At 38.4% G+C, this 15,258-nt stretch overlaps 2 protein-coding genes across 2 annotated transcripts in view; one reads left to right on the top strand and one right to left on the bottom strand.

Annotated features, from left to right (window-relative positions):
* LOC100867381 (Cbl-associated protein) overlaps positions 1–15,258 on the top strand; it is a 107,486-nt gene that overhangs the window by 38,364 nt on the left and 53,864 nt on the right. Inside the window, exons 2-5 of the mRNA XM_086911395.1 lie at positions 3,365–3,516; positions 3,649–3,725; positions 3,895–3,975; positions 13,924–14,010. Of these exons, the coding sequence (XP_086767521.1) occupies positions 3,365–3,516; positions 3,649–3,725; positions 3,895–3,975; positions 13,924–14,010 (397 nt within the window). The remainder of the gene's footprint in view (positions 1–3,364; positions 3,517–3,648; positions 3,726–3,894; positions 3,976–13,923; positions 14,011–15,258) is intronic.
* LOC100867628 (uncharacterized) overlaps positions 1–15,258 on the bottom strand; it is an 82,847-nt gene that overhangs the window by 58,949 nt on the left and 8,640 nt on the right. The window lies entirely within an intron of this gene.

Here is a 15,258-nt window from a genome sequence, read left to right as displayed (position 1 = left end):
TCGTCGTGCCACTTCCGGTCGACAAGTCACGTCCCAGAACTTTGAAAAAGCTCGGGAAGTGGAATACGCTGTAAAAAAGAGGAAGAGGGGGAGCATATATATATATATATATATATATATATATATATATATATACATACAGTAGAGACTCCCATTATTCTAATACCATAATATACGAACGTTCTATTATTCGTATGTTCTGTTACGCGCGCAACATTCTACAGCTAGTATGTTTACATACAATGTACTTAAATTACAACGTAAACATAACGTATTCAGATGTAATGGATACTCTCCCGTGTTCGGCCGGTTAAACGTAATCGTATCGATTCGGTGTGAAGCGAAGAACGGTATCGCGTAAGTAAACGAAAAATTATATTAATATTGAAGAAGAAATACTTAAAATAATTAAAGATCTTGAGTGTGGTGAAAGTGTTAAACGAAATTAGCAAGAATACATAGTGGTTCGATGGTTTCGAGAGAATGTAATTCTAGACGGTTCGCAGCTGCCTACGATAAAAAATTTACGACTCCAACGGTTGAAAAGATCCTTGAACGTTGAAAGAAACCATCAGTTTTTTTCATTTCTACTTGGATAAACGAAGTTCAATGCGAAAGAAAGAAAAACATTATCCGAAAATTCCACTATCTGGAACTTTTTTCTCTTTATTAGTTCGGGAGTCTCTCTGCCGTATATAAGAGTTAAAGAGGGAAATGGAGGATGCGGAAAGGATTGGTTGGACGTGGCTGACTCTCTACTCCTCGGTATAAACGACGATGAGAAAATATGCTACGTATTGCCGCGGGTGGTTCGCACACTTTGCTGAATTATCCTCGCCTCGAGACCCCCTCCCTCGCGTGACGTTCGTTTCGTTTTAATTTCTACCTCCTGCTACCGCCGTGTTATTAACCCGAATTTTTGCCAGTCTCTCATCCTTTCTCCAATGGATCGAGCAGATAATTGGGAAATGTGATTTTTTTCTTTTTCTATCTTAATAATAGATTTGACTCGTTGAAAATCTCTTGCAGTTCGGAAGTGTTATAAACGCGAATTTCGATGGATCGAAGAGAAGACGATTGAAGAGAAATCGTATGATATTTTAACTGTGCGTGTTTCAAAGAGGGATACGCGGATGTACGAGAAGAAATTAATGGATGCTTTATCGGTTTCTTATTATACATTCGTTTCGAAGTCGTTTGAAATTACCTCTATGAAACATCCCCGACGATTTCTCGTCTGTTTCGAATACAACCGTACAATTAGGTCGTTCTTTAATACGTAATTCTGAAAAAAAGAAAAAAAAGTGAATATTAAAGGAGAGCTTTGAGGAGTCTTGATTAAAAGCAGCTGCCTCGCTTTCGTCCGTTTCTTCATCATTTTTTTTTTCGCGAAAAATATGGAAACTCGATGTTTCGAGTGGTAAAATTTGTAAAATTGCGTTCCGTAATTTTTGAGAATTTTCGGCAAGTCGGTGGATCGAGTGGATCTCGTAGTTCATCGATAATCGAGACGGTTGATGTTGAATCAACTGGTCTGCAATTGGGCAATTATTGGCCGATCAGTGGTCAATCATCGGTCAATGATCACTTGTTCACTCGATAGTCAAACGATAATCGGACGATGAGTGAGTTTCGAAGCTTTTTTTAAGATTCATTTTTAATTTCAATTTTACGATTTGAACGATGGATGGAAATTAATTGCACAAAGCGTGCACATATTATCATTAATATACACGAAGAATATGGGTCGTGGAATAATATAATTTATGTTCTAGGTCGGGAGCATAAAAGTGTTCGACTTTTTTTTTCTTTTTTTTTTTTTACAAGCGTTAAATTTCCTTTATTTAGTGGAGTGTGCAGCATTAACAAGGCAGATTCCGCGGAATAAGCAGAGAAATTTGCATTACAACGGCGGAGAAAGAATAACACCTCGGTAGACAATAGCTGTTATGGGTAGATAATTTGAACAGTTACGCTCCAGATAATAAAAATTCGTAGCTTGGTTTCGAAATTTACAGCTTCCATATTTTGCTCATTTTTTTCTCGATAAAAAGAAAAAGAGACCGTGGTGCTTCGAATTTTTTTCGACGAATAAAATTAGGTATTATTATATTTCAATTAAATTGAGATAATAAAAAATTGTACAAAATTTAAATTACATTATATACCGACCTGGTATAAACTTGGTGGACTACGCAAGAAGTCTACGACTTACGTAACAATTTTAATTAACGATGTCTCTAAGCGAGAACAAATTAATTCCTTTGAGTGCACGAAGTGTAAATATATATATATATAGGATCTTTCCTGATGAATTAGGCAAATTTTGAATAATTCTGTTCTAAAAAAGTAATATGATAAATTGAGTTCAATGTTAGAAAATAATTTTAAATTTATTATTTTTTCTAAATTTTAACTAAAATTAACTATAAATAAAAAAATCGATTATTTCATTATATTTCGTAACGTTTTTCCTATCATCAAATAGCGATCGTACATCTATCGTACTTCCAGATCGGTAAAATCTAGGGTTTTTTTTCTCGTAGTTCAGCGTTTCCTCGAAGATAGCGCTGTTTGAGCATCATCTTGTTTTAGTCGGTAAGTCAGTTTTTCCAACGATGAAAATAATTTTCTCGGTCACGTAATTTTCGATATCGAATATTTATACGATTATTATTTATCCATTATACTCAAACCACAATTGGAAATATAAATATATATCTAAACAAAAGAGCCACGATCTTTTAAACACACGAATTTAAAAAAAAATCGCAGAGTGGAGGATCTGCAACTTTTTGCAGGAAATAATTTTTTTTTTTCAATTAAGACCGAAACTTTGGGGAAAAAAAAAAATCAGGGAACGAAGTTACGAATTACTCGTCGTCGCGATCGTCGTTGTTGTCGCTTCTATTGACATATCGACAGATCCTCCGGAAGAAAGTTTTCAACATGTTGAAGTTTCGAGCGTCGGGGCAACGAAAGTGCACTTACACGGTGAGACTTTTCTAGCGGCAAGCCAGAGTTTAATGAGTAAATTTCGAAACGATCCATCTCTCTCTTCTTCAACATTTTCGAGAACTTAAGTGAAATTATATACACACACACACACATATACTTCTTCTACTAGATTTGCGCCGTATAAAAATTGTCTAAAAATATTTAAACAATTTTTCTTATTCTTTCAGTTTGATAAATTATTTGCGTGTAATAAAAAAAAAAAATAGTAGTGTTTGAAAATTGAATACGAAAAAGGAATCGTAATCGCGATTTAAATGAAAAGGAGGATTGAAATTGAAGGATTCGGAAACAGACCGCTTGGAAATTTCGTTCTAATTGAGGTACAAATCTGAAATTTTCGTTGCAGGTTAATCCGGGCAGTAAAGCGGCTCAACAGGGGGTGAGAGAGGGTGATTTAATTAGCAGCATAAATGGAAGAACTACCAGGGATTTAACGAACAGCGAAGCGCATGCACTCTTACGGAACGCCGGTGAACACTTGAAACTCGGTTTGAATCAGTAAGTGTCCCCTCGTGATTTCTTACGTCACGTGACATTTCCCAAATCCCGTGTATCCTTCCTCCTCACTTAAACATATACAACCAGAGTTTTCGAAGAAAGTTTCCTTCCTCTATGTGCTCTAATTTGCAGGGAAAATATTGGCTCGCCGAAGAGACGAATTTATAGAAGCAGTTTGCAGGAGAACACCACTACTGAAATTCTCACTAGTAAGTCCCTAGCTCGTTTTAACGCACATCTATAAAGCGATAATAATTATTGCACGATTTGTGTATTTCTTTTCTTTTCTTTTTTTTTTTTTTCCAACGCGCGTTAATATCGGCAGGAAAAATTTTTTCGATGTAAATTTAAAATTTTTCTTAACCTCTTTTCGCGCAGAGACGACGACAACGACGAGAACGACCACGACCACGTCGAACACACGGATCCCATCGACAGATTCGAAGAAGAACGAAACAAGTGAGTGTAAACTTTTTATCCTACAATTTTTTCGCGTGTTCTTTCGAATATATTATCACGCTCGTTGAAATTAATAGAAACGTAACTCTTCGCCACAGATTATTATCGAAATAAAACGTCGAGCAGGTACAAACTGTTACTTCATTTACACTTCAACGTTTAGAATTACCAATCTACCCAATGATCGGGACGAAAGTGATAGATGAAAGATATAAGCGACACGATACGTTTTACCGTTGCACTCGCACGTCGCCATGTAATCGCCATACTGTTTTAGATATATTTACATTAGTAAATATATAATATAATATAATTACATTCTAGGGACTTTTTGTTGATTGGTAATTTTGTTAAATATAAATACGAGTGCAAAGGTTAAAATTTTCGTAACCAATTTTCGTAATAATTCCAAAGCGTTAATCTAATTATATTCAGAAAAAAAGTGGAAAGAATTTAACGAAGCTTGCGTTGAGTCTGTTGTAAATTAAAAAACCCACGTCTCTGCAACGTCTTTATCATCGCTCGTTGTTGTGCATTCTTTATTGTTGATCAAATACCCAAAGAAAAAGAAAGGAAACAATTTTTCACGCAATTATCCTTCAAATCGAAGAATCAAAATCCGTTGCGGGCAGAGAGAATCGTGGCGAATCAATTGGGTAATTTGGTCGATCGAGGATGATCGCCAGTGCGTGGAAAAAGGGCGCGACGAGCGACCGTCGCAAATTGGCCGATCGTTCGAATTCGAGACAATGGGGAGAGCTTAAATTAACGCGTCGACAAACCGTCGCGGGCGGAACACGAAATTATTCGAGATATCGTCACGCGACGATGACCAGACGGACTTGAAGCGGCCACGTAGTCGTATTCTTCATTACCGACCCTTCCCGCTCGGTCGCAGGAAATCGGACAAAATTATCTTGTTGACCGCTTTTTATTATTTCATTAAAAACACGCGTGTATATATAACATAGAAATATAAAAAAAAAAATATCAATAAAAACATTGCATTTAAATAGTGGAGAATAAAAAGGAAAATAAATATAGAAAAATAAAACGTGTGATATAATAAATACACAAATGAAAGGAACAAAAGAAAATTACAGTATTTTTCTTAAATATAGAAGCTCCAATTAATAAGAACGCGATATGAACACGAACAAATTCCTCCAGATCTTTATTTCTTTATTACGAATTGCTGTGTAAAGTCAATTTAATGCAAAACTCTCGTCGCATATCCGCGAAATCGAGACATCTCCGACACAACATACGAATTATTAACTAGATGACTTCGCTCGCGAATTTCTTCGTCGAATCGAGGCAGCGATCCGAGAAACGTTTCAGAGACGCTTCGCACGAACTCGACCCGTACCTCGGAACACGTGGTGCTCGACGGAAGGCGCAGCTGGACGAGTGGTGCACCTGCGGCCACGTTCCACGCGACGAGGCGCCGCACCCTTCGAGGGCCCCTCGAAGGCGACCCTCTTCCTCCTTTTCCAACCTCTCCTTCGCCCAGTCCTCGGACACGCTTCGCGCCGGTGAAACGTTTTCGAACTCGATAACGAAATCTGGTCTGGTCTTCTTGGAGAGATTTGATCCTTTGGACGGGAGAGGAGTTGTGTCGTTTCGAATTTGAAAACAGTTATTTACGTATAATTCGTGTGGAAGAAATATTTTAAACGCAAAGAATCTTGGGATATATTTAAAAATATATATATCGGTTGAATTGATAAATTGAGTTGAGAAATAGGAGACGAGAGAATTTTTGAAAGAACAACTCGATGGAACGTTCCTGGAAGATTGCTAAGGAAAAGAAGCTTCGTCCAAAGAAAGAAGAATTGTCGTCGACTGCAGCATTCAACGGGCAAAGCAGGGGAGCGGATCTTGGTTCGCAAAGCAGTTTTATTATAGTTTCGATCGATTTTGAAAGCTCGATAAAAATTGAGAGACGAGGAGGCGGAAGTCTCTCTGCAGTTACGCAGTCACCGATCACGTAATTGTTCGATCGATCGAGAACGGATGTGCCTCCTTCGATCGCAATTCCCATCCAATTCTAATAATGGTTTCGCTCGAAACAGGTGTCGATCCTCCCCTCCCCTTCGATCGACCTGTGAGAATTTGAAAAAAGATAATTATACTATCGCTATTATATCGATCCTGGAAAGAAAAAAAAAGAATCGTCGCTCTCTGCAGTCAAGCAATTCTTCGAATCAAACTATGATTTTTCACTCGTATAAAATATCTTCCAAGGAGAGGGTGTAACGCGTCGAGAATTTATCATTCAAAAGATTTTGTTTCACCGAAGTACATATTTTGCACAAGGAACAACGAACAATAAAATTTAGACGCACCATTCGTTCAGCAGTTTCTCCTCGCATGCAATGTCGAAACGATTGATTGAAAAAAAGGGATGAGAAACGATGGAGAAAAGTAGAGAGATGTGTCGCGGCGAATCGAGAGAAAAATCGTAATCTCAAAGCGAAGAACAAATTTCGAGGAGATGAGACTCCTCGACTGTTCCCGGTGTCTCTCCACCGCAGAGGAGGACGCCCCTCGCCCTCTCCTGCCCGCCGACCGCGATCGTCCCCCAAACGATCTCGTCTCCTCGCCGTGCTTCGCTCCCTCCGCTCTTCCCGGACTCGATCGACACCCGACACCCGTCGAAAGAAGAAGCACGGATCGCCACCGGCCAGAAGAAAAAGAAGGCGAATAAGAAGCAAGAACAAGGAGAATGGAACGGTTTTGCGGGGGAGGGAAACGGTTGGAGGGTTGGCGGCGGCCGAGGAGGAGCGGGTGGAGGCGTTTTCGAAGTTTCTGCTCGAGCCGCCTGCTCGGTTCAGGAACGAGGGGGAGAAGCGAGGACGAGGCAAGTTGAACACGTTGGATCGCGCGAGGATGAACACGATCGCCATTCCTACGCTCGAGTTTTGCAGATCGGCCATTTTGCACGGTTGGGGTGGGGTGGTGGACGGGGGGGGATCCGGTTTGGCGAGGTTGAGCGAGGAGGGCGGGTTGGGGATCGATCTGCTCGTTCGCGCGCCTATTTTGAAGAGGGGCAGGGAGGAGGGTGGCCCCCCGTTTAACGAGGGGAAAACTGTGCGGTTCGAGGACGAGGAGGGGTACGGCGAAGGGATGTTGGCCGAGGAGGGCGGCGCACGTCTTGAGAGGAAGCTCGATCCACGCTCGTTCCACGTCGCTGTGGAGAATGGTAATGGTAATTCGCGATAATAATTAACCGACTTAACCGTTTGCACTCGTGTCGCCATCCTGCTATTTTATTCTTGTATATGTATATTTGCGTTAGTGTGATATAATTACATTCTAAGGGATTGGTATATTCTTGATTGGTAACCTTTTTAAACATAAATACGAGTGCAAAGGGTAATTGAGTGATGGGACGATTTTAAATGTGCGCCATCGTCACGTTAAGTGGATTGGAGAAATTTTTATAAGTTACGAAAATTAAGTTAAAAACGAAATTATTTTATTAACTATAAGCGGGGAATTGATTAAAATCGAATCCTGACTATCGGCGATACGCTGGTGGTTGTTGAGGAGAGACTCGTTCGAGAGAAATTCGTGATTCGTAAAATGGAGCTGGTAGGGTTTCAATTAAAATAAAGGTAAAAAAGAAAAAAAAAAGGAGAAGATTTCAGAAAACAATATAAATCTCCATTAACCGAATGGAGGAAGTTCCAAGTATAAATTATTCGTTTAGGAGTAATGCGCGGGAATTAACGTGTTTCCAGTCGCAAAACATGGTTCACGTTTATACGCGTTCTTTATCGCGAAAGTTAATAATTATAATGAATTCGTTGCGCGTTAATGGGCTATCCAGCTACGTGCAAATGTATTAATCCAAGCGTTAAACGGTCTTCCTATCATTTTGATAATAGAGTTTAAAGATAAGGGAATTAGATTAGGTTAGGTTGCAATTAATCTCTTTTCGATCTTTATTATTGAAATTTTTATACACGACAAATTGTTATTCTTCGAAATATAATTTATATTGGATTGTTCGGAAAATAATTTCGTTTTTTCGAGTCGTTTCACAATCGAATTCGATCTTGCAGCAAATTTCTTATTCGTCGGTTTGTTTCGATCGATGTCTCTATTTCGTCTTTATCAGCTTCGATTGATCTTTAACGTGGAAATTGTCGGAACGAAATTTTAAAAACCAGTTTTTACACTTACCTTTTTCTTGCCCGAACACTGTTCCCACCTTTTCGATAATAAAAAAGTAAAATATGCTCTTTTCGGTCTTGCATCTTTTTCAATCACTTGTAAAAAACACAACCGCACGGAATCGAACGAATTTTTCTTATACCATGAATAAACCATGAAATATAGCCAACTCTTAGAATATAATGTATAATAACGACACGGTTTAGAATGAAGTTAGTTGGATAAACGTTCGACAATCAGCGACACTCGTGTGAAAGAACGAAATTACTTTCCGAACGACCTAATTTCTATTCTAGAGTGAAGTTAGCTGGATAAACGTTCGACAATAGCGACACTCGTGTGAAAGAACGAAATCACTTTCCGAACGACTTAATTTCTACTCTAGAGTGAAGTTGGCCAGATAAACGTTCGACACTCGTGTGAAAAAACGAAATCACTTTCTAAACAGTTCGATATCTTTCGCGTAAAATTATTATTGCAGTCGTTGAAAAATTGTACGATCTGGCGGGTTTATTTCTAATCGAAGAGATGGATAAAAGAGGAGGGAATTTGATACGGAATAACGGCTGATTCCACAATCTTATCTCGAATAGAATGATATCCTGGTTCAATTAGAGGAATGGAAGAAGGTTTCGATATCCTCGAATCGAAACGGTTTCAGCCTTGAATCGAAACGTTTCAGGGCATATACGTTATTCTTCTATTGGAATAGAATGTTTGGATGAGAAATTGTTAGTGAAATGGAATGATATCGGTCGTAAAGTGCACGCGTGTGATATTTTTAAGTTCAATTTGTTCGAGAACGTAAACGATCGTATCGGCTCGTTTCGTTGAAACGACCAATGTGCTCCAACGTGGTTTTTATTCGGAACACCATTTTATTACGCTTGATTACGTTTCAACGTGATTTGTGACGCGAGAATATTATTTTTAAAACTATTCTAAAGCAAAACTTCTATCATTTGTGTCCTATTATTTATTTAAAAAAAAAAAAAAAATCGAATTTTTCGTCGTATTTTTTTATATATTTATCATATCATATCTCAATTTAGAATATTCAAATTTTTTCAAGATTTTCAGCTATTAGAAATTCCATTTACGAAACAAACGAGAGAACGATTATTTTTTAGATATTTAAATTATTCCTTATAAATTTTTCCATATTTTTTTCAAAGACTTTTATTAAAATTTATAGGACACGAATGCTTCCCATTTAAACAGCAAAGGTTAACAATCATGGAACAAAGAAAGAAATTATCGTTAAAAATTTTTACTCTACTCGATTCTAATCGATCGATCAGATCTCTTCCCGTTGAAACTTACTACATCGAACACGAATGCGGAAAGGGCGAAACAAAGCACGGAACGAAGGAAGGAAAATCGGTGACGCGTGTCGTTAGCAATTATATAACGGTCGATTAATGCGGTAATCGAGGGAGGAACGAGATCGTAGGAATCCCTGAGCGGTTTCGAAGGCAAGGGACAAAAGATGGAAGCGCGGGCTCGGCCCCCTTGGGCCATGACGCCGCGATACAAGCCGCACCTATCAAACTCCCGTTAACACGTATCCTAAACGTCCATTTTATTCCGTCGCGTTTGCCACCGCAAGGAATCCATTGTTCTTGTAATCGCCGATACGCTGCGCCACTATATTCCATCGTATTATCGAAATCTTGATCGATCGAAATATGCATCGAGATAATTATTGCAAATATGGAAATAACGAGAGGAAAATTTTCTTCGTGTTAAATTTTAACAATCTTGGAATTATCGAAAAAGTGAATCTGATGGTATTTGTAAGTATTTGTGAATATGGAAATAACGAGAAGAAAATTTTCGAACAATATTCGTAAAAGTAATTAAAGTATGTACATGTTGAAAAAATGAATTAGATATTGTGAAAATTTGTAAACGATTTCAACAGTGATAAACGGATAAAGGGAATGAAATATTTTTTACATTTCGATAATTTTTTAATCTCTAACGTAGTTTCATTTATTATTTTGAATTCATAGGAACAGTAATCTAAATTTTTTTTATTTTACAGTATTTTCATCGTTTAATTTAATACTTGCTTGCGAAAGCGAAAAATATAAAAAGTCTGTGCAGGCGTTTCGAATATTCGAAAAACACGATCTACTCTTTTTCACGAATAATTTCTCCCCTTTTCCCGATTCTTTATTCAAGTAAAACAAGAAGAAAGAAAAAACTATCCGCTTCGACATCCGATACATTGATGGACGTCAAAAGAACGCTTGCAAAGCCATACCCTTGCAGATACAATTTCCAATATCGAGAGAAAGAGAGGGAGAGAGAGAGAGATCGATCCGTACGAAATTCAATTTTCTTCTGTCGCGTTTCGAATTTCCATTTTTTTCTTCTTACTCTTTTTTTTTTCTCTTCGCACGATTCGAGATCGAGTTTCGATTTTTATCCTTCGAATTTTCGTTTTCTTTTTTTTCCTTTAATAATATTTATTCTTATCACGGATGTTTTTAAAACGAGAACGAATTAACCGTGTTTCCTTTCCGCTCGTACAACAACAAAAAGCTGCTCCCACTTTTATAATTATCCGTTTCGTCCTTCACTCTTCGATAATTTCACGTTAGCTCATCATCGGTTCAATTACGTAATTAAGAAGCGCAATATGTCTCACTGATGGCCATTTATAGTGCAAGGTTAGGACGGGGAGGAGGAACGAGATTTAGATTTCTGTCGAGTTGAGTCAGCGCGATAAGAGAGAGAGAGAGAGAGAGAGAAAAAGAAAAAAATAAATAATAGAAAGACGAAGAATCTGTTTTTAACGAGTTTTAACTTACGCAAACTTTTAAAATCGATTAATTTCTTATTATTTTAAATTCTTCTTCAACAAATTTTTTTTAATTATTCAATTAGAAAACTTGTTTAATTTTTGGATTTTTTTTTTTTTTTTTGCTTTTTGACGTATTTTAATATCGATTTTTTTCTCTCTTTTTTTTTTTTTAGATTAAAAGGAGAAGATATTTATAAATTACGAGACGGGATAAGAAAGTGTGTTTCACCCTTTTATCATCCCTTTTGCGTGATGTAAATCAATAATGTTTGCGAACTACCGTCTGAGCCCCGGGGAGTCGTTGCATTATATCTGGAGAGGAGTCGTGCAACCCTTTTGAAATCTCAGAGGAGCAAAACCTAATTAGAGAGTCGTTCACCTTTGAGCAACAAAGGGAAGCGAAACGACGTAAGATGTTCGAAACGTCGAGACGTCAAAATTACTCTCTTTCTTGTCTCGTTTTCCCGACGTTCTTCTCAAAGTACGAGTTCTGTCTCCTCTTTCTGCCTTCTCCTTTCAATTCTCGTATAGAAACGTTTGGAAAAGTTTCGGGAAGATAGGATTTTGATAAGTTGTAATTTTTATAATCGATAGAACACGCGATAATTTGATGATTAAAAAAACCTATTATCTCATTCTGTGTATTTTATCCGAAAAATAGGAAGACTCGATTTAAAAATAATATCTCCTTCTCTCCAAAAAAAAAAAAAAAAAAAAGAGGAAAGTGCAATCGAAATAACAAAAATCCTATCGTGCCATTCCAAAGTTAATATTTATCGAATCAAAGAAGAGAGTTAAAAAAAAAAAAAAATGCAACAATCGATTTCGATTCTAATCGTTCGAACTATTTCCAATCGAGTTCGGGCGTGTGTCTGTACACGTGATGTAATGAAAAGTGTGGAAAATGGATGGGTGTGCTCGGGACAGCAGTCGATTCTCCCGCCATTGTTTACACGGAAGGAAGTTCAACTCGGAAGTGGCGCTATTCATGAACCACGTGAGAGGCGGAGGGGCGAAGAGAAGGTATACACGCACCTCGTGCGACGACGTGTATCAGATCCTTCTACAAAGGTTGCTCGTATGTGTTCGTGCAACCGTGTTTTGCACCACAAACGAGGCGCGGTTGTGTTTTAATGTACGTATGATCCGTATATGCGCGCACGCTTCGCGTAAAAACGTCATTCAGGGGTCTGGCCGCGCATGCGTATCTCGAATTCGCGTACGAGACTTTGTCACTTGATCCGCGCGCAGCGTTTCTCAAATTTTTATTCACCGATAGGAATTGGTTGCGAATTGGTTGGTATTTTCACATATGGAACAATAATTGTAATCAGAATTTTAGTTTTTCCAGTAATTTTTTAGAAGTGTCGAAAAATTATTCCATGATTTTGCGACACGTTTAATCGGATTTACCGATAGAGTATCATTCGAATCGTCGATCTTCTTTACGAACGATTGGGAGAATTAATTTAAATTAATCGTTATGGTATAATTTTCTTTTTTTTTTTTATCATTTTTTTACTATTTTAGAATTTTGAATTTAAATTTGATTATTTTTGGTTAATGCTTAGATGTCGTTTATTCCAAACTTTAAGCAGCTTAATTTGAAATTATGGCACAGTGGTGGTTGATATTAAATATTCATGGCAGGTTTATGAACTTTGTAAACAAGAGGTGTACGTACTTCATTCATATCTGGTACAATCCCAACGATCCATTCGCATCGCGGCATTTTCTATCCAATATATTCCAATGCGCGACGTTGCAGAATTTATTTAGTGGATAAATTTATTTTTGCTAACGATGCGCTTCCCCTTAAATAATTTATTTTCACCGTTTTTCACGGGCTAAATTTGTAATCTCATCTTTGATGAATTAATCGTACGCGTACGAACGCTTTTTCAACAATTTTACACGGATTTACCAATTTACACGTAACTCCATAAAAACCATTCCAACTCGAGAGATTCGCGAATATCTCTCGACAAACAATAATAAATTTTCCAAAGAATCCAGAATGCCAAAAAAGTATAAATTATTCAAAGAAGACGCGATATATTTCGAACACATCTTCGTTTCGATTCCATTCCATTCGTGAATTAGTTTCACAAAAATTTTCATCTACTCGTTCGATATTTTTTTCCACCGCTATTTATTCTGGTTTTTTATTTACTACTTTACAAATTATTTGATAACTCGGATAATGCATGAATATAGAGAAAAAAATAATAATTTGAGAAACCCTGATATTCGTAAGCATGTATACAAACAATACACGTTGGCGATACACAGGCGGGCAGGAGGATCGGCACGGCGTGGGTGGGGACGCGAGCGTGTTTCACGGGTGGCGGATCTGTTCGCGCTCAGTCCATTCCCGCGATTCATGGACCTTGCAGGCCATGCCGCTGATTTGTGGCCCGTTCGAATTCATAACCGACTGTCACCGAACACGCGGATCTAGCGCGATCGTTGATGGACTTTGTACGAATCAGGTCCGTGGACGAGTTCTAATTTCGCGGTTTTGTGCACTTTTTGAAAAATTTCTTGACCGATAAGGAAGGACGAGTTAATCCGTCCGATCGTTACTTGGATTTTAATTTTTAGGGACAGGGAATTGCATGTATTTTTTGAGAATATTTTTATAGGAATAATTTAGTCGTGATATAAAGTAATGAGGATAATAAGAAATAGAAATTTGTCTGAGGCTTCACTTGTAAAGGAAAAGAGAAAAGAGAAAAAGATTGATCAGGAAAAAACATCGCTTGCAATTTCGAATCATCAGCTGATCGCGATATTAACTCGTTGGATAAAGTAGTATAACGGTGCTACTTAGATAAGGTAGAATTCTGTAGAAATCGATTTTTTCTTTTGCATCGGATACTTTTCTCAAATTTTCGTTTTATCATTTTTAAATTAGCAATGTATTCGATGCTTCAATGTATTTTATTTTTCAGATGACGCAAAACCTGATCAGAGCTACGCCAGTCAGAACGGTGGTCCAAAGAGTTCGTTGATCCAGCAACGAGACGAAATCAAGAAAAGTGAGTATTCTTTATTTCTTTTCTTCGACGATATTTTAGCCGATATATTGGAATGCTGGTCTGACAAATTGGGTCATTGCTTGTTGCACGAGTTACGTCAAATTTCATTCTCTCGTTCAAAAGTATATATACACAATTTCGTTCGAAATCATTTTTTTCGTGCAAATATTATGTCTCGACTAACTAAATGTCGTCATCGTAACATCGTTTAAAAATTTCAGAGATATAAAAATATATACGCATCTTATCGTAAGCTCTTTTAAACGCAGCTCTGCGCCACTTAATAGGATTATTTCTCGCCTTTAATATATACATCTCGTCTAATCTCATCGCGATGAGAAAACATTGGAAAGGTTCGATTCTCTTCTCGATTCGATTAACCCCATTATAATATTTTTAAATCATTATTTACGCTTATCTCGCCGAGCTTTCCTTCGAATTTAAACGATTCTTCCCATAATAGCCGTAACGCAGAAAGGAAAGAGAATATTTCCTTTCCTATCCTAATCCTCGAAGATCAGAAGCGTATATATATATACGTATCTTCTCGAAGAATTCATTGGAAAGGAAATTCAACTCGCGTTTCGATTCTCGGACGAATCGAAAACTCATTCGATTACCGACCGAGCTCGGCCCGTTCGAAAATGACTCGAGGGCCTCGACCGAGGACCGATCTAACCAATCCCTTCTCGTGTGTGTGAATTCTCGGGAATAAGGCAGGACTAAAAATAAGAAAAGCAGAGAGAGAGAAGACTTGTGGCCGGATTTGTTCGATTGTGCATAGGATCGAACGAATCCTCGGGGCACACAGCGGCAGAGGAGGCCAGCATGCCGGCCCACGGTAAAAATCGTCGAAATCGAAAGGGTCGGGGCAGGAGGCGGGGCGGTCAGAGGGACAGAGCGAAAGACGACGACAACAGCCCGAAGGAAACGATCGAGGAGATCGATCCGAGCGACGCCACGGTGGACGGTGATCTCTCGCGTTCATCCCGTCCCGAAGAAAACCGAGAAACCATCGTTACCGACCGAGATCCCGAGCCGACGAAATCTCTTGACCCCTCCTCCGTGAGAAGGGAGGAGAGATGCAGGATAGAAACAGGAACGATAAAGCCTAGCATCAAGGTGATGAGGATAACTACCATCAGCAGCCGCCCGTTGGAGGCGAGGATAGGCCACATTCCGGGAGTCGGTATAGTGGAAACGGAGTCGAGATCGGCGAAGGGCGGCGAGGCGACGGTGGTCACCGTG

The sequence above is a fragment of the Apis florea genome, unplaced genomic scaffold (genome assembly GCF_048593485.1).
Source record: "Apis florea isolate Af1SG1 unplaced genomic scaffold, ASM4859348v1 contig_32_pilon, whole genome shotgun sequence".
Lineage (NCBI taxonomy): Eukaryota > Metazoa > Arthropoda > Insecta > Hymenoptera > Apidae > Apis > Apis florea.
The sequence above is the reverse complement of the archived record's forward strand: the minus strand, read 5'-3'. Positions and strand labels throughout refer to the sequence as shown.